This window comes from Cavenderia fasciculata, assembly GCF_000203815.1.
Source record: "Cavenderia fasciculata unplaced genomic scaffold Scf_ET2XIPL01COFD4-5, whole genome shotgun sequence".
NCBI lineage: Eukaryota > Evosea > Eumycetozoa > Acytosteliales > Cavenderiaceae > Cavenderia > Cavenderia fasciculata.
The window spans coordinates 2,729,731-2,748,081 of NW_004457695.1; the positions used below are offsets into that span (position 1 = coordinate 2,729,731).

General features: G+C 32.5%; 6 protein-coding genes across 6 annotated transcripts; 4 read left to right on the forward strand and 2 right to left on the reverse strand.

Annotated features, from left to right (window-relative positions):
• Positions 1 to 2,569: 2,569 nt before the first annotated feature.
• Positions 2,570 to 3,406, reverse strand: DFA_08661 (uncharacterized protein; the record flags this gene model as incomplete). The annotated part of the gene is made up of 2 exons (XM_004356096.1): positions 2,570 to 2,791; positions 2,921 to 3,406. 2 exons carry the CDS (start codon positions 3,404 to 3,406, stop codon positions 2,570 to 2,572), a joined length of 708 nt encoding a protein of 235 aa, XP_004356149.1.
• Positions 3,407 to 4,528: 1,122 nt separating this feature from the next.
• Positions 4,529 to 5,834, forward strand: crlB (cAMP receptor-like protein; the record flags this gene model as incomplete). The annotated part of the gene is made up of 3 exons (XM_004356097.1): positions 4,529 to 5,135; positions 5,221 to 5,374; positions 5,441 to 5,834. The coding sequence occupies 3 exons, from the start codon at positions 4,529 to 4,531 to the stop codon at positions 5,832 to 5,834; spliced, it is 1,155 nt and encodes a 384-aa protein (XP_004356150.1).
• A 530-nt stretch (positions 5,835 to 6,364) lies between these two features.
• On the forward strand, positions 6,365 to 7,123 carry DFA_08663 (uncharacterized protein; the record flags this gene model as incomplete). The annotated part of the gene is made up of 1 exon (XM_004356098.1): positions 6,365 to 7,123. The coding sequence occupies one exon, from the start codon at positions 6,365 to 6,367 to the stop codon at positions 7,121 to 7,123; it is 759 nt and encodes a 252-aa protein (XP_004356151.1).
• Positions 7,124 to 7,899: 776 nt separating this feature from the next.
• Positions 7,900 to 10,692, forward strand: DFA_08664 (uncharacterized protein; the record flags this gene model as incomplete). The annotated part of the gene is made up of 5 exons (XM_004356099.1): positions 7,900 to 7,950; positions 8,060 to 8,180; positions 8,269 to 8,630; positions 8,709 to 9,144; positions 9,221 to 10,692. 5 exons carry the CDS (start codon positions 7,900 to 7,902, stop codon positions 10,690 to 10,692), a joined length of 2,442 nt encoding a protein of 813 aa, XP_004356152.1.
• A 422-nt stretch (positions 10,693 to 11,114) lies between these two features.
• On the forward strand, positions 11,115 to 12,834 carry DFA_08665 (uncharacterized protein; the record flags this gene model as incomplete). Its single annotated transcript, XM_004356100.1, has 2 exons — positions 11,115 to 11,616; positions 11,777 to 12,834. 2 exons carry the CDS (start codon positions 11,115 to 11,117, stop codon positions 12,832 to 12,834), a joined length of 1,560 nt encoding a protein of 519 aa, XP_004356153.1.
• Positions 12,835 to 12,885: 51 nt separating this feature from the next.
• DFA_08666 (putative cell surface glycoprotein) lies at positions 12,886 to 18,329 on the reverse strand (the record flags this gene model as incomplete). Its single annotated transcript, XM_004356101.1, has 9 exons — positions 12,886 to 12,902; positions 12,977 to 13,895; positions 13,961 to 14,696; positions 14,780 to 15,335; positions 15,737 to 16,747; positions 16,824 to 17,482; positions 17,549 to 17,617; positions 17,710 to 18,148; positions 18,236 to 18,329. 9 exons carry the CDS (start codon positions 18,327 to 18,329, stop codon positions 12,886 to 12,888), a joined length of 4,500 nt encoding a protein of 1,499 aa, XP_004356154.1.
• Between the last annotated feature and the right edge of the window lie 22 nt (positions 18,330 to 18,351).

Genomic DNA, 18,351 nt, shown 5'->3' on the forward strand with positions numbered 1-18,351 from the left:
AAAAAAAATGGTAATATATATATATATACAAATCTAATTATTATTATTATTATTATTATTATTATTATACAAAATGGTTATTATTGCTATTTTGAATGTTTGGTTTGGTTTGGTTTTGATGTTTTGGGGTTATATAAAGTTTTTCTCAAGTTGTTATATCCAAAAATCGAGTGGACTTGTAAAAAACTACTTTCTAAAAAAGGTTATAAATAAATATAAGGGTTTGTTTGTTGTTTGTTATAATATTATAGGTAGAGGTCCAACAATCTATCTATCTATCTATCTTACACATGATATATTCGATGGGAATGTGTCGTGTCGGTATTAAAAGGTTGATTTCATAAAAAAAAAACTGTATATGAATATCTGTCTGTCTGTCTGTATGTATGTCTGTTTGTCAGTTGGTATAATTGTTGTTGGATTCCTAAATAAATGGAAAGAAGAGGATGGATTGAACCAAGTTAGTTAATATCAAAGCTAATGGAACTGTTAACATGATTAATAACAATGCAAATAATTCACAATGGAATGGTTGGTTGGTTAGTTAGTGGGTTGGTGGATAGTGTAGTCGTGGATGGATTATTGATGAATGAAATGAACATATTAAAAATTGTACTATGACAATGAATGATGGATGTGATGGTTTGGTACTATGCAATGCTATTCTATGCTATGCTAATGTTATGTTGACCCAATCATTGTAATGGCGACATTGCCTCTTTTCTCCTACTTGTCTCCTGTCTGTTATTATTAATATTATTATTGGTTTTTACCAGACACAGCCTTCCTATTGCCTATTGAATCAGATCGTTGGTGGTTGACTTTAGGTCAAAAAGGAGAATAAAATTTATTTCCAAGGTGCGCGCCGCCCAACAACAATCCTCAAACCAAACCCTAAGCGAAAATGACAATGACAATGACTACTTTGTCTATTTTTGTTAAAATGTATTACAAAAATAATGTAATAATAATAATAATGTAGTTGTTGTTATTTATGTATGTTGATTCTTGGCGAGTTGTTCAATGCTGCTGCTGTTGTTGCTGGATTGTAGAATAATATCAAATAAAATGTGATATGCGTACAATAAAATATAATCCACCTTACCAATTAGAAAATTAATTTTTAGTAGTAGTAGTAGTAATTGTTGTAATAATAATAATAATAGTCGTAGTTGTTGTTGTAGTAGTAGGATTATTGCATACAAATAAAAATTATATTTATATTATATTTTCTCCTGTTTTTTTGGGTTGAATGAGCAAAGCGAAGAATAGAGAGACAAATATAATAATAAAAATTAGTAGTAGTAGTAGTAGTTGTGTTGTGTTGGTATATCTCTCTTCTGAAGGATAGAGGGGAAAAGGTGATAAAAGGGGATGGAAATTACACAATAACCAAAACCCTCACCCACACACGCACACCACTCATTCTCTCTCTGTTTGTTTGCAACACAAGCTTTTCCCCAGGACAAGACAGGGACTGACAGAGAGAGAGAGAGAGAGTGAGAGATGAACACACAATTAATTAGATCTATCCAAAACTGTGTGTTCATGTTAACCACCAATTGAATGAATGAATGAATGAATGAGAGTTGATGTTACAACAACCAGACCAGACCACATTTATTACTATTTTGATTCATTGTATTAAATAATAATAATAATAATAATAATAATAATAATAATAATACTATTATTGTGGTACCAGTATCTATATCTAATGTTGTTGTTGTTTGGGTGGGAGGCTAGACAAGATAATAATAATAATAATAATAATAATAATGATAATAATAACTACCTTTGTTGTATTGTGTATGTTTGATGATGAATTAATTCGTAAATGGTTTCTTTGTTTTGTTTTGTTTTGTTTTATTATTTGTGTGTTCTCGAGATTATTACAATGATAAAATAATGCAAAGAAGGTTCTGCGCTGCAAAGATTAATTTTTAAACAGGGAGGGAGAAGTGAAAGGAAAAAGAGGATCAGCAACAATTGGATTAAGATAAAAAAATAAAAAAAATAAAAGAATCTGCGAGATACCTTGGGCATATTGTATTGAACACCAAATAGGGAATCTCTGTTGTCAATGAATGAATGAGAAATACAATGAAAAAAGGGGTTTGAATTTGATGTACATCATTACTAAATTCAAATAATTAATCTTGAATTAGATTTACTTAATTACTATTTCAACATTTAAATATTTATATATATATATATATATATTGCCCAACAACAACTTTTTGTACTAAAAGAAAAAGTAAAAGTAATGAAGGTATTTTGTTTGTTTCCCTCCCCCAATGAAATACTATGATCCAGAGATTCCAATTTGAGAGGGGAATAAAAATAAACACAACACATTTTAGCCCTAAACTCATCATAGCTGACTCTGGAATCACAACAAAGATTAACCTTCCTGTCGTGTCTTGGTAAAAGTTTTGATTTTAAAAAAAAGGTTATATTGTTTGTTGTATGTGTATTAAATTAAATGATTATAATTTTGTTTGATATTATTCATTCATTACTATTATTCTATTGTTATTATTATTATTCGAAATATTATTATTATTATTTATATTTTTTGGGATTGTCTGTTTAATGGATAATCAGTGACGACAGCCTTGTTTCTTCTTTGTTCGATTTCTTCATGCTTTTCGAGGAACCGTTGTTTTTTGTAATGGTATTCTCTGTTTGTTGGATTTGGCTTTTCTTTTGATCCTCCTGCAAGCAAGTAGAATGGACATGTCAATGTAGCCAAAAGAATTGGAAGGAAGAATGGATTTCCATGTGGATACTAATATATTTATATATTAAAATATAGGATTAGATTTCAATCTTGATTTATAAATGACTATAAAATATTGTCAAAGATCTATATATATCTATCTCTATCTATCTATGATTTAATAGTTTTGAAACTTACAGTTTGACCAAATAAATAACCTCTTGCTTCTTCTTCTTCTTTACCAAATTCCTCTTCATGGTGGTGATCGTGATGATCATCATGATGACCATCATCATGGTGATCGTCCTTCTTGTGGTGATGATCTTCCTTGTGGTGACTATCCTTGTGATGATCATCATGATGACCACTCTTCTTTTCTCTTTCAATCTTGCTAATCAACTCTGCATACTCTTGCTTGACAACTTCGTAGGCATCGTGATCGATCTTTTGCTCCTTTCCAAAGAATCTTTCGAGTGACAATGGGCCCTCGGTGGTGATCTTTGATTCGACAGCAGCACCCTTTTGTCTTAATTTTTCCTCATATTTGGCTAAAAGTTCCTTCTCCACGTCATGATGACTCGATGGTGATGTGGAATATGATCTGCAACATGAAGTAGCAGTAGCCGATGGGATGGTCGTGGTGGATCTAATTACAGTTCTAGTGATGATTCTGTTGACGTTCATTTTAAGGTACTAGGTTGTTGTTTGTTGTTGTTTGTTATATATTACAAGTGATAGTGATACTCTTTCTTTCCTTCCTTTCTTTCTTTCTTCTTATTCTTTGATAGATATGTTGATTGTTTTTTGTTGCTATACAAAGAACTTGATTGATTGGTTGATAGATATGAGTTGAGTGTGTGTTGTTAAAGATGGTTGAACTGAGTGAATCTGACAAAAGATAAAAGATGATCAAACTTTGTTATTGTCTCGATCGATCGCTACTACTATGAATGATGATGATTTGCTATGAATGTCGTTCGATCGTAAGCTACTTTTGTTGTATTCTTTTGTTAATATAAAAGTTATACCTCTATCTATGCTTTCAGTGAGCGAAACAATGACCATTTAGCACACAGAAAAAAAAATTGAAAAAAATCATGAAAAAAGCTTTCGTTTTGAACTTCCTTTTGGGCTATGAAACATAGGTATTCATTCTGTGTTTATTCTATGTTTGATTAAACTGCGTGCGTAGTTATACATACATAATATACAAGGTATCACTACTGCATATACATTATCCAGTATATATACTTGTCGATTCATCAGGAATGAATTCCAAACAAGAGAATGATAACGAATTATCAAAGATGAATGGTTCAAGAAAGAAAGAATGATAGCGATGAATGGTTGTAACGTTTCAATGTTCTACAGTCTATCCAGATTGATTGATTGATTGATAGATAGATCATATATTCTCAAACTCAAAAATACACTTTTAAACCAAGGGTAGATTGATTGATGGCGTGGTTTATCACACACCACACAGAGAGAGAGAGAGAGAGAGAGACGGCCCCTTTCTTATCCAAATCTGCCACCTTTTGGTATACCCACTCACACCCAATCAATATACCTCTTCTTCTTGTTCACTTCATCACTTTAAACAACCAATATTTTAAAATTATCTTCTTCCTCGGAGAAGTTTATATTGGATCATTATTTATCATAATGCAACGACAACAACCCAACAACAACAACAACAATACCTTTAATATATTTATTTCTTTTTTTTTACATCACTTCTTCTTTTTCTTTGTATTTAAAAAAATATCTATCTATCTATATATTTATTTATTTATTTATTAAAAGATGGGTGGAGATATTGCTAGTAGTTGTGCAAGTGTTTTGTCTGGTGGAAGAATTGCATCATTGTATATTGTCAATTTAATAGGTAGCACAGTGTCGGCCATTTCATGTCTATTGACTATATTTACATTTGTGTATCGAGTCAAGAAAGGATTGGCATTATCCAACCCACCTTCCAACAGAGGACACTTGCATGTATACTTGGAATCAAAACAACCTCTATTGTCCAAGATTGACCGACCTGATAGTAACCGTCTATCATATGATTCATTTGATTCTTTCCCTGCTGCTGCCGAAGACTTGCAACACCAACAACAACAAGTTGAAGGGGAACAATCATGCTCATGTGCACCAACATCCACAGTCTCAGTGGATGATCATTATGGAAATGCTAATCAAGACACAACAACACCATCATCTCCAAGACCAAAGACAATTAATCGTCTCATTTTCTTTTTGACATTGTCTGATTTTATTGGATGCTCAAGTATTGTATTTACTCAAGTCTGTATGTTGGCCGACTTTCATTTCGCAACTACCATTCACTTTTGTATTGCTTTGCGATGCGTCATTCATTTTGGGTTTCTTTCTTCCTTTCTTTGGACTAATTGTATGTTTAAATTTAACGAGAAAATAATCAAAATATAAATATATTACATCTCCCATCTAATTAATTATTTATTAATTTAATTTAGGTATTGCATTTTATTTACTTCGAGAAGTATATGAATGGAAACCACAAAGATTTCCATTTTATATCTTTCATATTGTGTGTTGGGGTATCCCATTAATCTCTATTACCATCTTTGCATCTGGTCATTTTATTGTCAAAGCTGATCAAATTGGATGGTATGAAAAAACAATTAAACACACAAACAAACAAATCATATAATACTAACACTTATTCTTTTTTAGGTGTACAATAACACCAAAGTTTCAATTCTTTTTTTGGGTATTACCATTGGTTATATCAGTATTGTGGAACTTGTTATGTTATGTATTAATCTATAAAAAGTTTAATCAAATCCTATCATTTGGCGTGTTTGGATCGAAATCACATCAACTCAAGCGACATGTCTCTAAAAAGTTAACGCTCTATCTTGCAGCATTCCTTGTTTGTTGGCTACCCGATCTCATCAACCATACTATCTTTTATGTTGGAGCATGTCCTCCGTTTGTCATGTGGGTGTTGCAAGACCTCTTTTCACCACTGCAAGGTTTCCTCAACTTTGTAGTCTATGTCCTAACTTATCGTATCGTCACTGTACCTTGGAAAAGAAACACTAATGCTAATCGTCTTTCATGTTAACTTGAGAGCAAGCCAAGCAAACTAGTTTAAGAAACAAGAGCATGAATCACCTAGTGTGTTACTGCAAACAAAATAAAAAACAGAGTGTGATCATTGCTAGTCTCAGTGATCCACCAACCTTTTGTGATCACCGAAATCCAAGGAATTCACACCATTTTTGGGTTGTTTGGGTTTCTCTTGTGTTGCAGAGAAAGATTTTTACCGCGAATTCTTCCTGGGACCCTGTTTAAACGATGAGTTGGCGGAATCAATTGTTTTTTTCAAACATATTTACGAGCTACTGATTAAATTTTATTCATTGTTTAAACAATCATTCCCACACTATTCCCTTTACTTAAAAAGACAAGACACCATTGTCTTTGTCATTTAATCACACACTTACTTACACACACACACACACACACACACGTATACATTCTACGAGAACCCAAACTACAACATTCATCAAACACATTTTACATTTTACTTTTTTAAAAGAGAATAATCATATTCATATAACCTATAACATATAATAATAATAACATATAATAATGGAACCAATCGAAAATAATATTAATGAAGAGGATATAATAACGGTAGCACCTAGAACACAAAGAGTAAAGAGTGATTGTTTGTCGGATAGTGTTGAATTTACAACAACGGGGACTGATTTAAATCGATCTTATTCATCGCCACCTACTCCTACTACTTCTTCTTCTTCATCATCTTCATCTTCTTCATCATCATCATCGGCATTTACAATTTCAGAGGATGATAGTAATAGTAGTATAATGAGTTCAAGTAGTAATAGTAGTTTTACAGCAGCTGCATCGTCATCAATTAGTTCTAGTGCAACTGTCAACAACAACAACACGATCAAAAGTAGTAGTAATAGTATTAGTCCCATTAAATCAAGTTCAAACAACAATCTTGTACAACAACAACAACAACCACCAAAGAAAATTGAAGGAGAACTAGACAAACAAGGACACATATTCCCAACTTGGCGTACTCGTTGGTTTAGAATTGAAGAAGGACATTTACTATACTTTAAGAGCAAGAAAGAGTCTGATGATAATGGCGTACCAATAGATCGAGTACCATTACGCGGATCCCGGTGCTCCAAGAAACCATTCCACACTCGTTCAAAAACCATCTTTGAGTTGATGGTTCCTTCCTCCTCTAAAAAGGTGTTTTTGTTTGAAGCAAAAACGGCAAAAGAGGTTGATTTTTGGATAAACGAATTGGAAAAGGCTTGTCAATTGGCAAGATCGCCATCAATGAAAGCTTTACCTCCTTATCAACAATAATAATAATAATCCAACTCAATATAAATAATAATAATAATAATAATAATAGTAGCAATAGTCAAATCAAATCCAACTAATCCAAAAATTACTTCTTCTTTCATTTTAAAATATTCTCATTGGAGGATATTATTATATTTATCAACCATCCAATCAACCAAATAATAATAATAATAATAATAATTAATCAATTTCAATCAATTCATCAATCCCACCCAACCTGAACGAATCGAATTTCACTTGTACTAATCATCATAATAATAACAACCATAATAATAATACATAATAATATCGAACAAATTAAATACTTCCTCCATTGGAACTGTATTTAAATAACTACCCTTCCTTTTTTTCCTTTCCTTTTTGGAATCATCATACCCAACTCTCTTATCGATAAGAGATGATCATATCATATAATAATATAATAAATATTTAATTGTAAATTTCCCATACCACCTACCTAATTATTACAAGAGAGTTGATTCATTTAAATTGAAGACTTCTCCCAGGTTGAAGTTGTCGACATGATATCAACCAACATTTAAAGATGGCGATATAATTTTGTTGAGGGGTGATTTATTGATGTTGTGATCCCATTTACAACAATGATGAGTTTTTCTTTTTTTTTCCTCACGATGATATCTTTGATCACTCACCTGCTGGTTATTTTTAAACATAGAGTTATTTTTATCTTGTTAATTAGGAGAGAGAATTAGTTTTAGTTATCTATAATATTAACTATCTTTTAAACAAAGATAGATAAGAGAGACGGATAGAGAATGAGATTAAGACAAACAAAGATTCTTTTAAGAAAAAATCTAATTTTAATTGTAAGAATCAATCAATCGATCAACCAGAATCATCAAAGCAAGATTTATAAATTAATACATCTATCTTACCCCCAATACAAATATTATTATTTATTTATGACTATTCTAGAAAAGAAGTTATAGAGCAACATTTATTCAATTGATTGTACCATTTCTATTTGTCTTTTTCTTATGGATCCTTCAATTTGGTATCAAAGCAAATGAAAAGAATAGTGATGCTTTAAAAGTTTGTAAGTTAAACACATCAATCAAAAGAAGAAATACATATGTATTTGATAATAAGCCCTAATCCTGATTTATTATTATTATATTATTTAGATGATAATCCAATACCAGATCAAATTGGAAATATACCAAGATGTATTATAGGTCCAGATTTGGATTATTGTTATACAGTGGCATATACAACCAATACACCAGTTGGTGAGTTTGTAATCAATGAAATCAAACGTAAACAAAACATTCCAGATGATGAAATTAGAGTGTTTGCCACTTCAGATGATATGGATGTATTTATTGATGAGAATCATAATAGTACAACTGCTGCCATTTCATTTAATCTCACTTCAACCAATCAACTTCATTATTCTGTCATGTATAACAAATCAACTGTCTATAATGAAGCTAAAGAGATCCTAACTCAAACTTATATTCAATTGCCTTGGATTCATGCTATTGAAGTAAGAAGAAGTAAAATAATAGACAAATATAAATTTATTCCAAGTTCTAACAATAATAATTATTATTTCAATTTCTAGTTTGAATTAACAAAAAATATAACAAATAATAATAATTTAAAATTTAATGTTGATTTTATAGAATATGCACATCCAGAATTGGTGATTAGAGATGTTATTGGTGATATGGGACCTGTATTTTTCTTTGCAGCTTTAATGTTTAATGTGGTCATTCAACTTGGTCAAATTGTAAGAGAAAAGGAATTAAAGTTACGTGAAGGTATGAAAATGATGGGTCTCCATGACTCTGTCTATTGGTTCACATGGACTCTTACCAACATTGCCACCAATATTGTATCGGCCTGTATCTTGACTGCCAGTGGTTACATTTTCCAATTTGATTTCTTTAAAAGAAATGAATTCCCAACCTTTTTCTTTGTATTTATTCTCTTTGGTATATCAATGGTTCCATTTGTATTTTTCTTATCAACTATTATTAAACGTTCAGAAATTGCTAGTAAGTTGGAAATTACAAAACAAAAACAAAACAAAAAAGAAAATAACTTTACTAAACTCTTTTATTTATTTATTAGCATCAATTGGATTTGTAATATTTTTAGCAGGAATTGTAATTCAAGGATTTGCACCAACAGCATTCCAAGAGAATTTCTATGCAGCTGTTAGAGTTATATTATCACTTTTACCATTTGCTCTGTTGTCCAAGGGTATTGGAGATTTGTCTGCTGCGTCGGCAGGTAGTCAAGCCAATGGATTAAAGTGGTCCGAGAGATTTGACAATGAATTCTTTTCATTGCAAGATGTCTATAGTTGGTTCATCTTTGACTTTTTCTTTTATTTCCTCATTGCTCTCTATTTGGACAACGTACTAAAAGGATTATATGGCGTTGCCAAGGGTCCATTCTTCTTCCTCCAACCATCATATTGGAGTTCAAAACCACAAAAACCAAAACTAGAATCTGCCAGCAAATCCAAGAAAAGGGCTAAAAAGGGTATAGAGTTGGATGAAGCAGAAGACGAAGACGTTGTGACAGAGAGAGAAAATATCATCAATGGTAATCTCTCTGAACACGATTCGGCAGTAAAGATTACAAATCTCCGCAAGGTTTACAAAAAATCAACTTGTTGTGGAAAAACAAAAGAATTTGCAGCTGTCAAGGGTACTTATTTGTCGATTGCACAGGGTCAACTGTTTGTCCTTTTGGGACACAATGGAGCCGGCAAGACCACTACGTTCAACATGATGACAGGGTTATTCGGACCTTCTAGTGGAGATGCAACCGTGTTTGGACATTCGATTGTTACAGGAATGGATGAAATTAGAAAGACAATGGGTGTATGTCCACAACACGATATTCTATGGAACGAGTTGACTGGACGTGAACATCTTGAAATATTTGCATCGTTCAAGGGTATTCCAGACACGGAAATTCCCAAAGAGGTTGAAGAACGTCTAAAAGATGTTGAATTGACCAACGTGGCCAATTTACCAACCGGAAAATATTCTGGTGGTATGCGTCGTCGTCTCTCTACTGCTATTAGTCTTATCGGCAACCCAAAGATTGTATTCCTTGATGAATGTACTACCGGTATGGACGTATGTAGTAGACGTCAAGTTTGGAATCTCATAGAACGTGTAAAGAGAGGTCGTATCATCATTTTGACAACTCATTCAATGGAAGAAGCAGACATCCTAGGCGATAAAATAGGTATAATGTCCAAAGGTAAATTGGTATGTGTAGGAACATCACTTAGACTCAAGAGCAAGTTTGGAGCAGGTTATAAATTGGTTGCACTCTATGACGCCACCGTTGATGATGCAGCAACAAAAATTGCCAACTTTTTTGAAGTTCAATTATCTGTCAAACCATCTTTAATGCAAGTCGGCTCACTAGAGTTTAATGTTCCAAGATCACAACTCAACAATTTAATGGAGTTCTTTGACAAGGTTGAAGCTGCAAAGGCTGTCCTACCACTCACCGATATTCAAATTCGTATGTCAACTCTAGAAGAAGTTTTCCTTACTATAGCTGGTCATGATGAATAATTAGATCCTAATATTTATATTTATATATATTATATAAACCACTCACAACCATAATTAAATATTTTTTCCAAAAAATAATAATAATACTTTAATAAATGAAATATATATTTGTAATACTACAACTTTAATTTATTTCAACATAGGTCAATGAGAGGTCTGATCTTGTATAACCTCTGATTTCTAAAAAGTAACTGGAGGGTGGTTATGATCAACATCGACTGCAACAACAATTGGGCCTTTATTTAAATTTATTAACTTGGGATGGCATGGTAGCGACCCAGCATTCAGGGACGACGTCGGGACCAAGATCAAATTGATTTTATTTTTTTGGTTCAAAGGAACTCGCTCCTTCTCTCTTGCATTTTAAAATATAATTATTATATTTGAATCAAACAAATAGAATAGAATAGAGATATCAAACAATGATAGACGTATCATCATTCATCAAAGTGTTGATGAGAATATTTATATTTTTGTTTTTATTGATAAACACTTCTGTATTAGCAACAACTGTTGAGAATCATAATAACGATAATAATAATAATAATAATAATAACAACACTATTATAACAACATTCTATGTAACAAATATAAATATTAGTAGTAGTAATAATAATAGTAGTGTATTATGTGGTCAAAGCATTTTAACAGCATGTCCAGATATACAAAGTGCATTTGATGCATTCTACCAACAACAACCATCATTTCAACAACGATTGACAATCATTTTAACTGCACCACCAAATAATAACAATAATAATAGTACTACCAATAACTCTACAATAATATTTAATAGTGAAAGAAATAGTAATTTAATTATTAATCAAAGTATAGTTAACATTACAACAACAAACCAAGACTATGGATTGATTACAATCGATTTGTATAATATGACATCATGTTTTGCTCAAGTAGTATCTAGTGGTATAAACTTTTACATTAAAGGTGTATCATTTACAAATACACCTCGACTTGTCAATGAAGTGGTATCGTTCATCTTTAGTAGTAACACACTCGAAGATTTCTATTCAATCGCAATCACAGACTGTCACTTTTCCAACATCAACTAAATTAATTGAATTAGTAGATATGAACAACTGTACATTTGCAAATGTTGTGGCACAGGCATCAATCGTCTATGTACAGGGTGCAGGTTTCACTAATTTCTTCTCTGTTGATGTCGTCTATGGTAGTGGTAACAACATACTCTGGCTACACGACGTTGGTGTCGTAACCATTGAATCGAATACGTTTACTGAATTCAACAGTGTAGGTCATGTGGTAGACATGTATGGCAACGACAATATCACAGTGTCAAGTAGCTGGTTCTCTGAATTGGCCGGTACATCCGTTATCAATAACAATGCCGGTCAATATTACACGGGATTCACCAACATCACATCCTGCACCTTTTATTCGAATCAAGTCGAATCGTCGGTACTCTTATCGAATGGTGGTGCATCATTATTGATTGCAGACACCAAGTTTTCCATGAACTCTGCTGGTGGAAACGGCTCTGCCTTTTACCTCTCTGAAAACTTGGACACTGTCATTATGAATTCGACCTTTTACTCTGGTGATTCTCAAGGTTATGGTGGTGCAATCTATGCAATTGACAGTACAGTACGTCTTGACAATTGCAATATCGTCCAAAACCGTGCCGGGTATGGTGGAGCCATTTATCTAGTCAACTCGTCCTTATCGCTTACCAATACCGACGTTGGATTAAATATGGCAATTGATAATGTCGGTGGTGCAATCGCATGTAATAGCATGATATTCAGTCACGTAGAGTTGAACGATGGAAACACATTTTATGCCAACAAAAATTCACAATCCGTGCCAATCACTGGTACTGGATGCTACAACAATGGAAATCTATACATGTGTAGTGTCAATGGTACTTCATGTGGACCCAATACAACTGGTGGTGGTAGCGGTAGTTATCCCGATAATAATGACAACACTCCAAATAATCACCATACTGCATTGATTATTATATTTTCAGTTTTAGGTGGTGCCATTGGAATAGTTATCATTGTTACCATTATAATATATCGTCATCATCGTCATCATCATCATCATCATCATGATAGTCATCATCATAGTTATCAACATGAATATGCACCAATTTTACAGTAATATTAACCATAACCACAATAGATTTTCACCTCAATCAATGTCTGATAAAGGTTAGGTAATGTTCCTATCTATGAAGAAATAATAAAATATTAATAATTTAAAAGATTTATTTTTCTTTACAAATCAGAATTTCGTATTAAACTTTGATTCTCATCACAATTGTCATCGTCATCATAGTCATCGAAATAATCAGCTTCCTTTTCATTTCCTTCATGTTGATCTTCGTCGAGTTGAAATAATTGGTTGATACTATCATTTTGTCTTTTAAAATTGTTATGTTGGTCATTATTGTCATTAGAGGTTGGTGACATGGTAGAGGTGATTGTCCAACGATTATCCATGACATCCGATTTCCTTTTCTTGAAACATTTGGAAAATGGAATGGCAAGACAACACATTGAATCCGAGTAGATATCTTTTCTAGAGTAACAACATTTACAACAGAAACGAGCTTCTTTTGGTTTGGTCAAACAACAAAAAAGAAATATACCAGAGGTGACCAACGTGGCAATACCACCAGCCACTCCAATCGTCACCCAGTTGAATCTCATGTTACAAGAACCTCCAAAATAACCAGATTGACAGCTTCCACAGTCATCTCCATAGTACCCTGTTCCATCCAAACACTTGCATGTGCCATCGGGTTGACAATTTCCATTTCCAGAACAAGTTTCACTTGCAAGACAATAGATTGTACAGTTGGAAGCTGGAAAGTAGTTGTGTGCACATTGACAATTCTTTGTGGTACATGTCCAATTTGATTGACATAGCTCTGTACAAACACTATCACCAAGTCTCAACAACCCACTACCAGCTATAGTCGTATTGTCATCCAAATCCAATGTCCAAGTAGTTGCAACCACCAAACTATTTTCTCCAACTGCCAATTTACAACTTTTAATAAATAAACTACTACTATTATTGGTTGATTCATCACCATCCAATGGAGGAAATTCTAATGATTTTCTAGTTCCCTTTTGTGAAATTAATATTACTCCTTTTTCTTGTGTACAAAGATAAATACTATTATCAACTGCTACAACTTGATCTAATATCGTTAACTTTTTAAAAAGAATTATATAATTAGCATATTTCTAAATAATACTCTTTTTCTATCGATACATACAGGTTCATTATTAATTAACCAATTTGTTTCATTTGTTATTGTATTTATACTCATCAAGTATGTACCACCTTTTGGTTTTTGATTGGCCAATTGAAATGATGTTATAATGTATGGGTTGGTGATAGCTATGGTTGGACTTAATATACCTGATCGACAATCAACATTCTTTACAAGTTTTTGAGTGTAAAAGATGACCGATTGATCGTGTAAATACCTAGATTCAATATTGAAACTAGATCCATTACAAACTAGTTGAGTGACAGTCTCAAACACCTCTATCCTTGTTGGTCGATTGATAATATTATATGTAAATACTCTAATAACACCCGATGATGTTATCTGACCAAAGTATGGGTCTTGATTGGGATCTAACATTAAATAATAAGAGTCATTGTATGACAGTGCAACAGTAAATGGTTGATCAGTGTTGGATTGATTATATACAACTACTTGACCATACTGGTCGTACGTATAATCTATAAACACCAATGTATCATTTAATCCATCCATCAAAGTAGATTGTGACCTCGTAGATTGTAGAGTTGATCCATCTGACGAAGATGGGAATTCAATACTATTGATTAAATTGCCACTCGTCCTATCAAACATATATACATATTGATTACAATTAATGGTAACCAAACCATTTAATAATTGTGGGAATGAACATAATATATTTTGATTATTTGGTACAATAGTTATATTACTAATCCAATAAATAGTTCCATTCTTTGCACTAAATGAAAGAAAAGAAAAAGTATTAAATTAAATTGAATGAATGAATTAATTTAATAATTATTATTAATAATATGTTCATACTCAATAGAATATAATTGATTATTTAATTGATCTAACAAAAAGATTGTACCATCTTCATTATTATTACTACTCGTTTCATTATCATATAATAATGAGAATACTAATGATTGAAATGAATCATCATTATCTGAATTGTTATTATTATGATTGTTGTTATTTGTAGTTTGATTTATATTAATGTTTAATGATATACCAAAATATAATACAATGGTATTATAATTAAATCTCTTTAATTGAATTGATATAGTTGTACTGTTGTTATTGTTGTTATCTTGGTTATTATCATTTAAAGATAAGAATACAAATGATTGATCATCTAATACGATTGGATTATAAACTAAATGATATGGTTGTGGTTGATTACTTGTAGTGTCATGATGATTGTTAAATGTCCATTCCAAGTTATTTATGATTGGATCACTGCTTGAATAACTAGTATGATATTGATCATGATAGAATTGATAGTATTGTGCAAAAACAAATGGTGAACTGCTGCTTGCAACCAAAATAATAAATGTTAATAATAAACTTTGAATATTAATATTCATTCTCTTTTCTAGATTGATATAAAGATATGATTAGAATGCATAAAGATATAATAATAATAATAATAATAATAATAATAATAATAATAATAATAATATAATTATAATGAATGATCAAATGATTGTCTTTTTTTTTTATTATTATTTAATTAAAACTATAGAGATATCATAGATGAATGAAAGATTGATGTTTCAGTCTGGTAAAAACAACGTGTTTTGGTTTTGTCCAGAACCAGGACAAAAAAAATTTAAAACAATAAAACTACACCGAAAAAGAAGAACAAGGAGGTGACTATGCGACTGTAGTATCCCAGCTTGACCATCGTCGACGATGCTGAGCTTGGATGCACTTCACTTCCATCGATAATTGGATCGAGAGTTCCTGTAGTTGTGGTGGTCGTAGGTCTCATACTGGTGATTGGTGACATGGTAGTGGCGGTACGAGTAGTCGTAGTCGTAGTACTAACCAATGTGGTCTTAACATTGGTAGTGACTCCAGCTGAACTAGTTGGTGAGATGGTGGAAGTAGTCGTAGTAGTTGGTGATCCAGTGGTAGTGTCAACTGTTGTGGTGGCAGTTGTAGTAGTTGGTGATCCAGTAGTTGTATCAACAGCTGATGTGGTAGAGGTGGAACTGTTAACAGTTGAGATTGACGATGAATCGGTCGTTGTGGTGGTAGTAGTTAAATTGGTTATATTAATAAAACGGTCTTGACCAAGTCTCCAACCATTCACAATAATTTCCACAGTGTAAATCCCTGCTGGTACTACATTTGCTGGAAGATTACAAGAGATGGTGGTATGATTAGATTTAGCTTGATTGATTGGACATGGTAACCCTCCACCAATCATAACTGATGAGGCTGGAGTACTCGAAAATTCACCAACCAAGTATAAATTGCCACCAGCAGTCGTAATGTTTGAATGTGACCAAAGGATTGGATAGTCTAGGTAGAATGCCCAGTTTGACGTTGCAGAACCATAGGCATTTGTGACTGTTGGTTGGGACCCCGTTGGAACATTGGCAGTACCAACGATACAAATAATGTTGGTCGAGTTGATCGATTGCAAGACACAGTCATAGTTGGAAGCTCCTCCTCCAAGAGTGATGTTGTGTGTAATCGATGGTACGAATTCACCCTTGATGTCGACCAACAATTGGTTGAGTAGTTGTTTGTAGGTAGTCGAGGTGATTCTTGGTCCAGCATAAATGAGATTGATCGTTGCATTAATGGTCGAGCTAAAAACAAGTGTGACTTGTTTTGGTTTGGACCAAGGCACAAGATAATCAGCAGCAACATTTGGCTTGGAAATGAATAATCCATTTGTGCCAATAGTCTCACCCCAACCAAGTGAAGTTCCTCGAATTTCAATCGATGTAGTTGAACTTGTAATATAATAATCATATTGTGATAATCCAAATGCTTTAAAATAAAAAATAAAACAAAATAAATTAATAAATGTAAAATTAAATAAATTAATTATTATATTACAACTTACAAGTACAAATATGATTTTGATAGTTTGGTACAGAGGTACCGGTGAACCAACTTGAAACACCATTCTTCCAATAACATTTAAAACAATCGGCAACGTCGGTGAGATTGATATTGTTGGCAAAGTTGAGTGAACTCGATTGACAATAGTTGTTTGGTACGGTACCCGACAAACGATTGTTGGATGCTGTGAATTGTGGAAAGTAGTAGTCGGTTGGAAGCGAGCCAGTCATATCATTGTAACTATAGCCAAGACCATAGGTTGATGCTGGAAAGTAAGAGACGGGTGGAAAGGTGGTTTGACCAGACTTGCTTGACGTTTCAGAGTAGTAATAAGTGTTTGGTGGTAACACTGAAAAGGTTACATTTGACAATTGGAGTGAAATGGTACGGAGTAATGGAAAGGCAGCAAGACTGTTTGGTACAACAGTTTGATTACCTTGGACATGCAACAATGAGATATTCTTTGAACCGTTGAAATCAAAGGTTGCACCATTGTCGTAGGAGCAGTGAAGCAACGATTGAAGATTAGGAATATTAACATAGATTGTTGGTTTGGTTGATAATACTTGATTGTTTGAAAACAAAGACAATGTTTTCAAATTTGGGAATAGAATCGAATGAAAATTATACAATGTATTTGTTCTTGATAATATTACTTCACTAAATAATAAAATAAATGGTAAATATAATATAATCACATTTTAAAGATTGATATATAATATTTACAGTGAAACAAGTTTGGTGGATGGTGATGACAATGATACCCAATACTCTAATCCATGTTCAAACATTAATCTAAACAAAGAAGAAAAGGAATTATATAATTAGTTTATGAAATAATTGAATTTTAATTAATATTAATATTAATATTAATGGTTAATACATACAAATGAGTAATATTTGATTGAAATATAGAGGTTGGTAGGACAGTAAGACGATTACCAGATACTGATAATCTATTGAGGAGAGGCAAGTTGATTGGGAACCCAGTAGGAAACTCAGTGACAGATTGTTGGTATTGTACATTGAGTGTAGTGAGTTTTGAAAGATCACGAATGTAATTTAAAACATTGTAGGTTGTAATGTTTTCCTTTCTACTAATCGAGATTGATAAACATTCTGGTAGATAGAATCTACCATTAAGAGGTACACCAATTGGACTTGGTCTTTGATATCTAGTGCCATCAACAAGTGAGATTGTTTTAATGTGGTTTCCAGTCTCTGTAACGACACAAGTGACTCCACTTGCACTACCACTGCACATTCCCGTCTCTGTTACATTCCATGACAATTGATATTGTCTTGATATCCATTCCAATGTATCGACTATATAAACAAGATATAAAAGAGTTAGCACTAAGATCTAGATAGATAGATAGATATCTAAAAATAAACAAAAGAAAAAACACATACATTCTTCTACTGTAAATGAATAGACAGTCTTTGTCGATTGTGATAAAAGTAAGATGATTGTTGTAATTGTAAATAATATTAGGTGTTTATACATTATTATTATTATTAATAGTTGA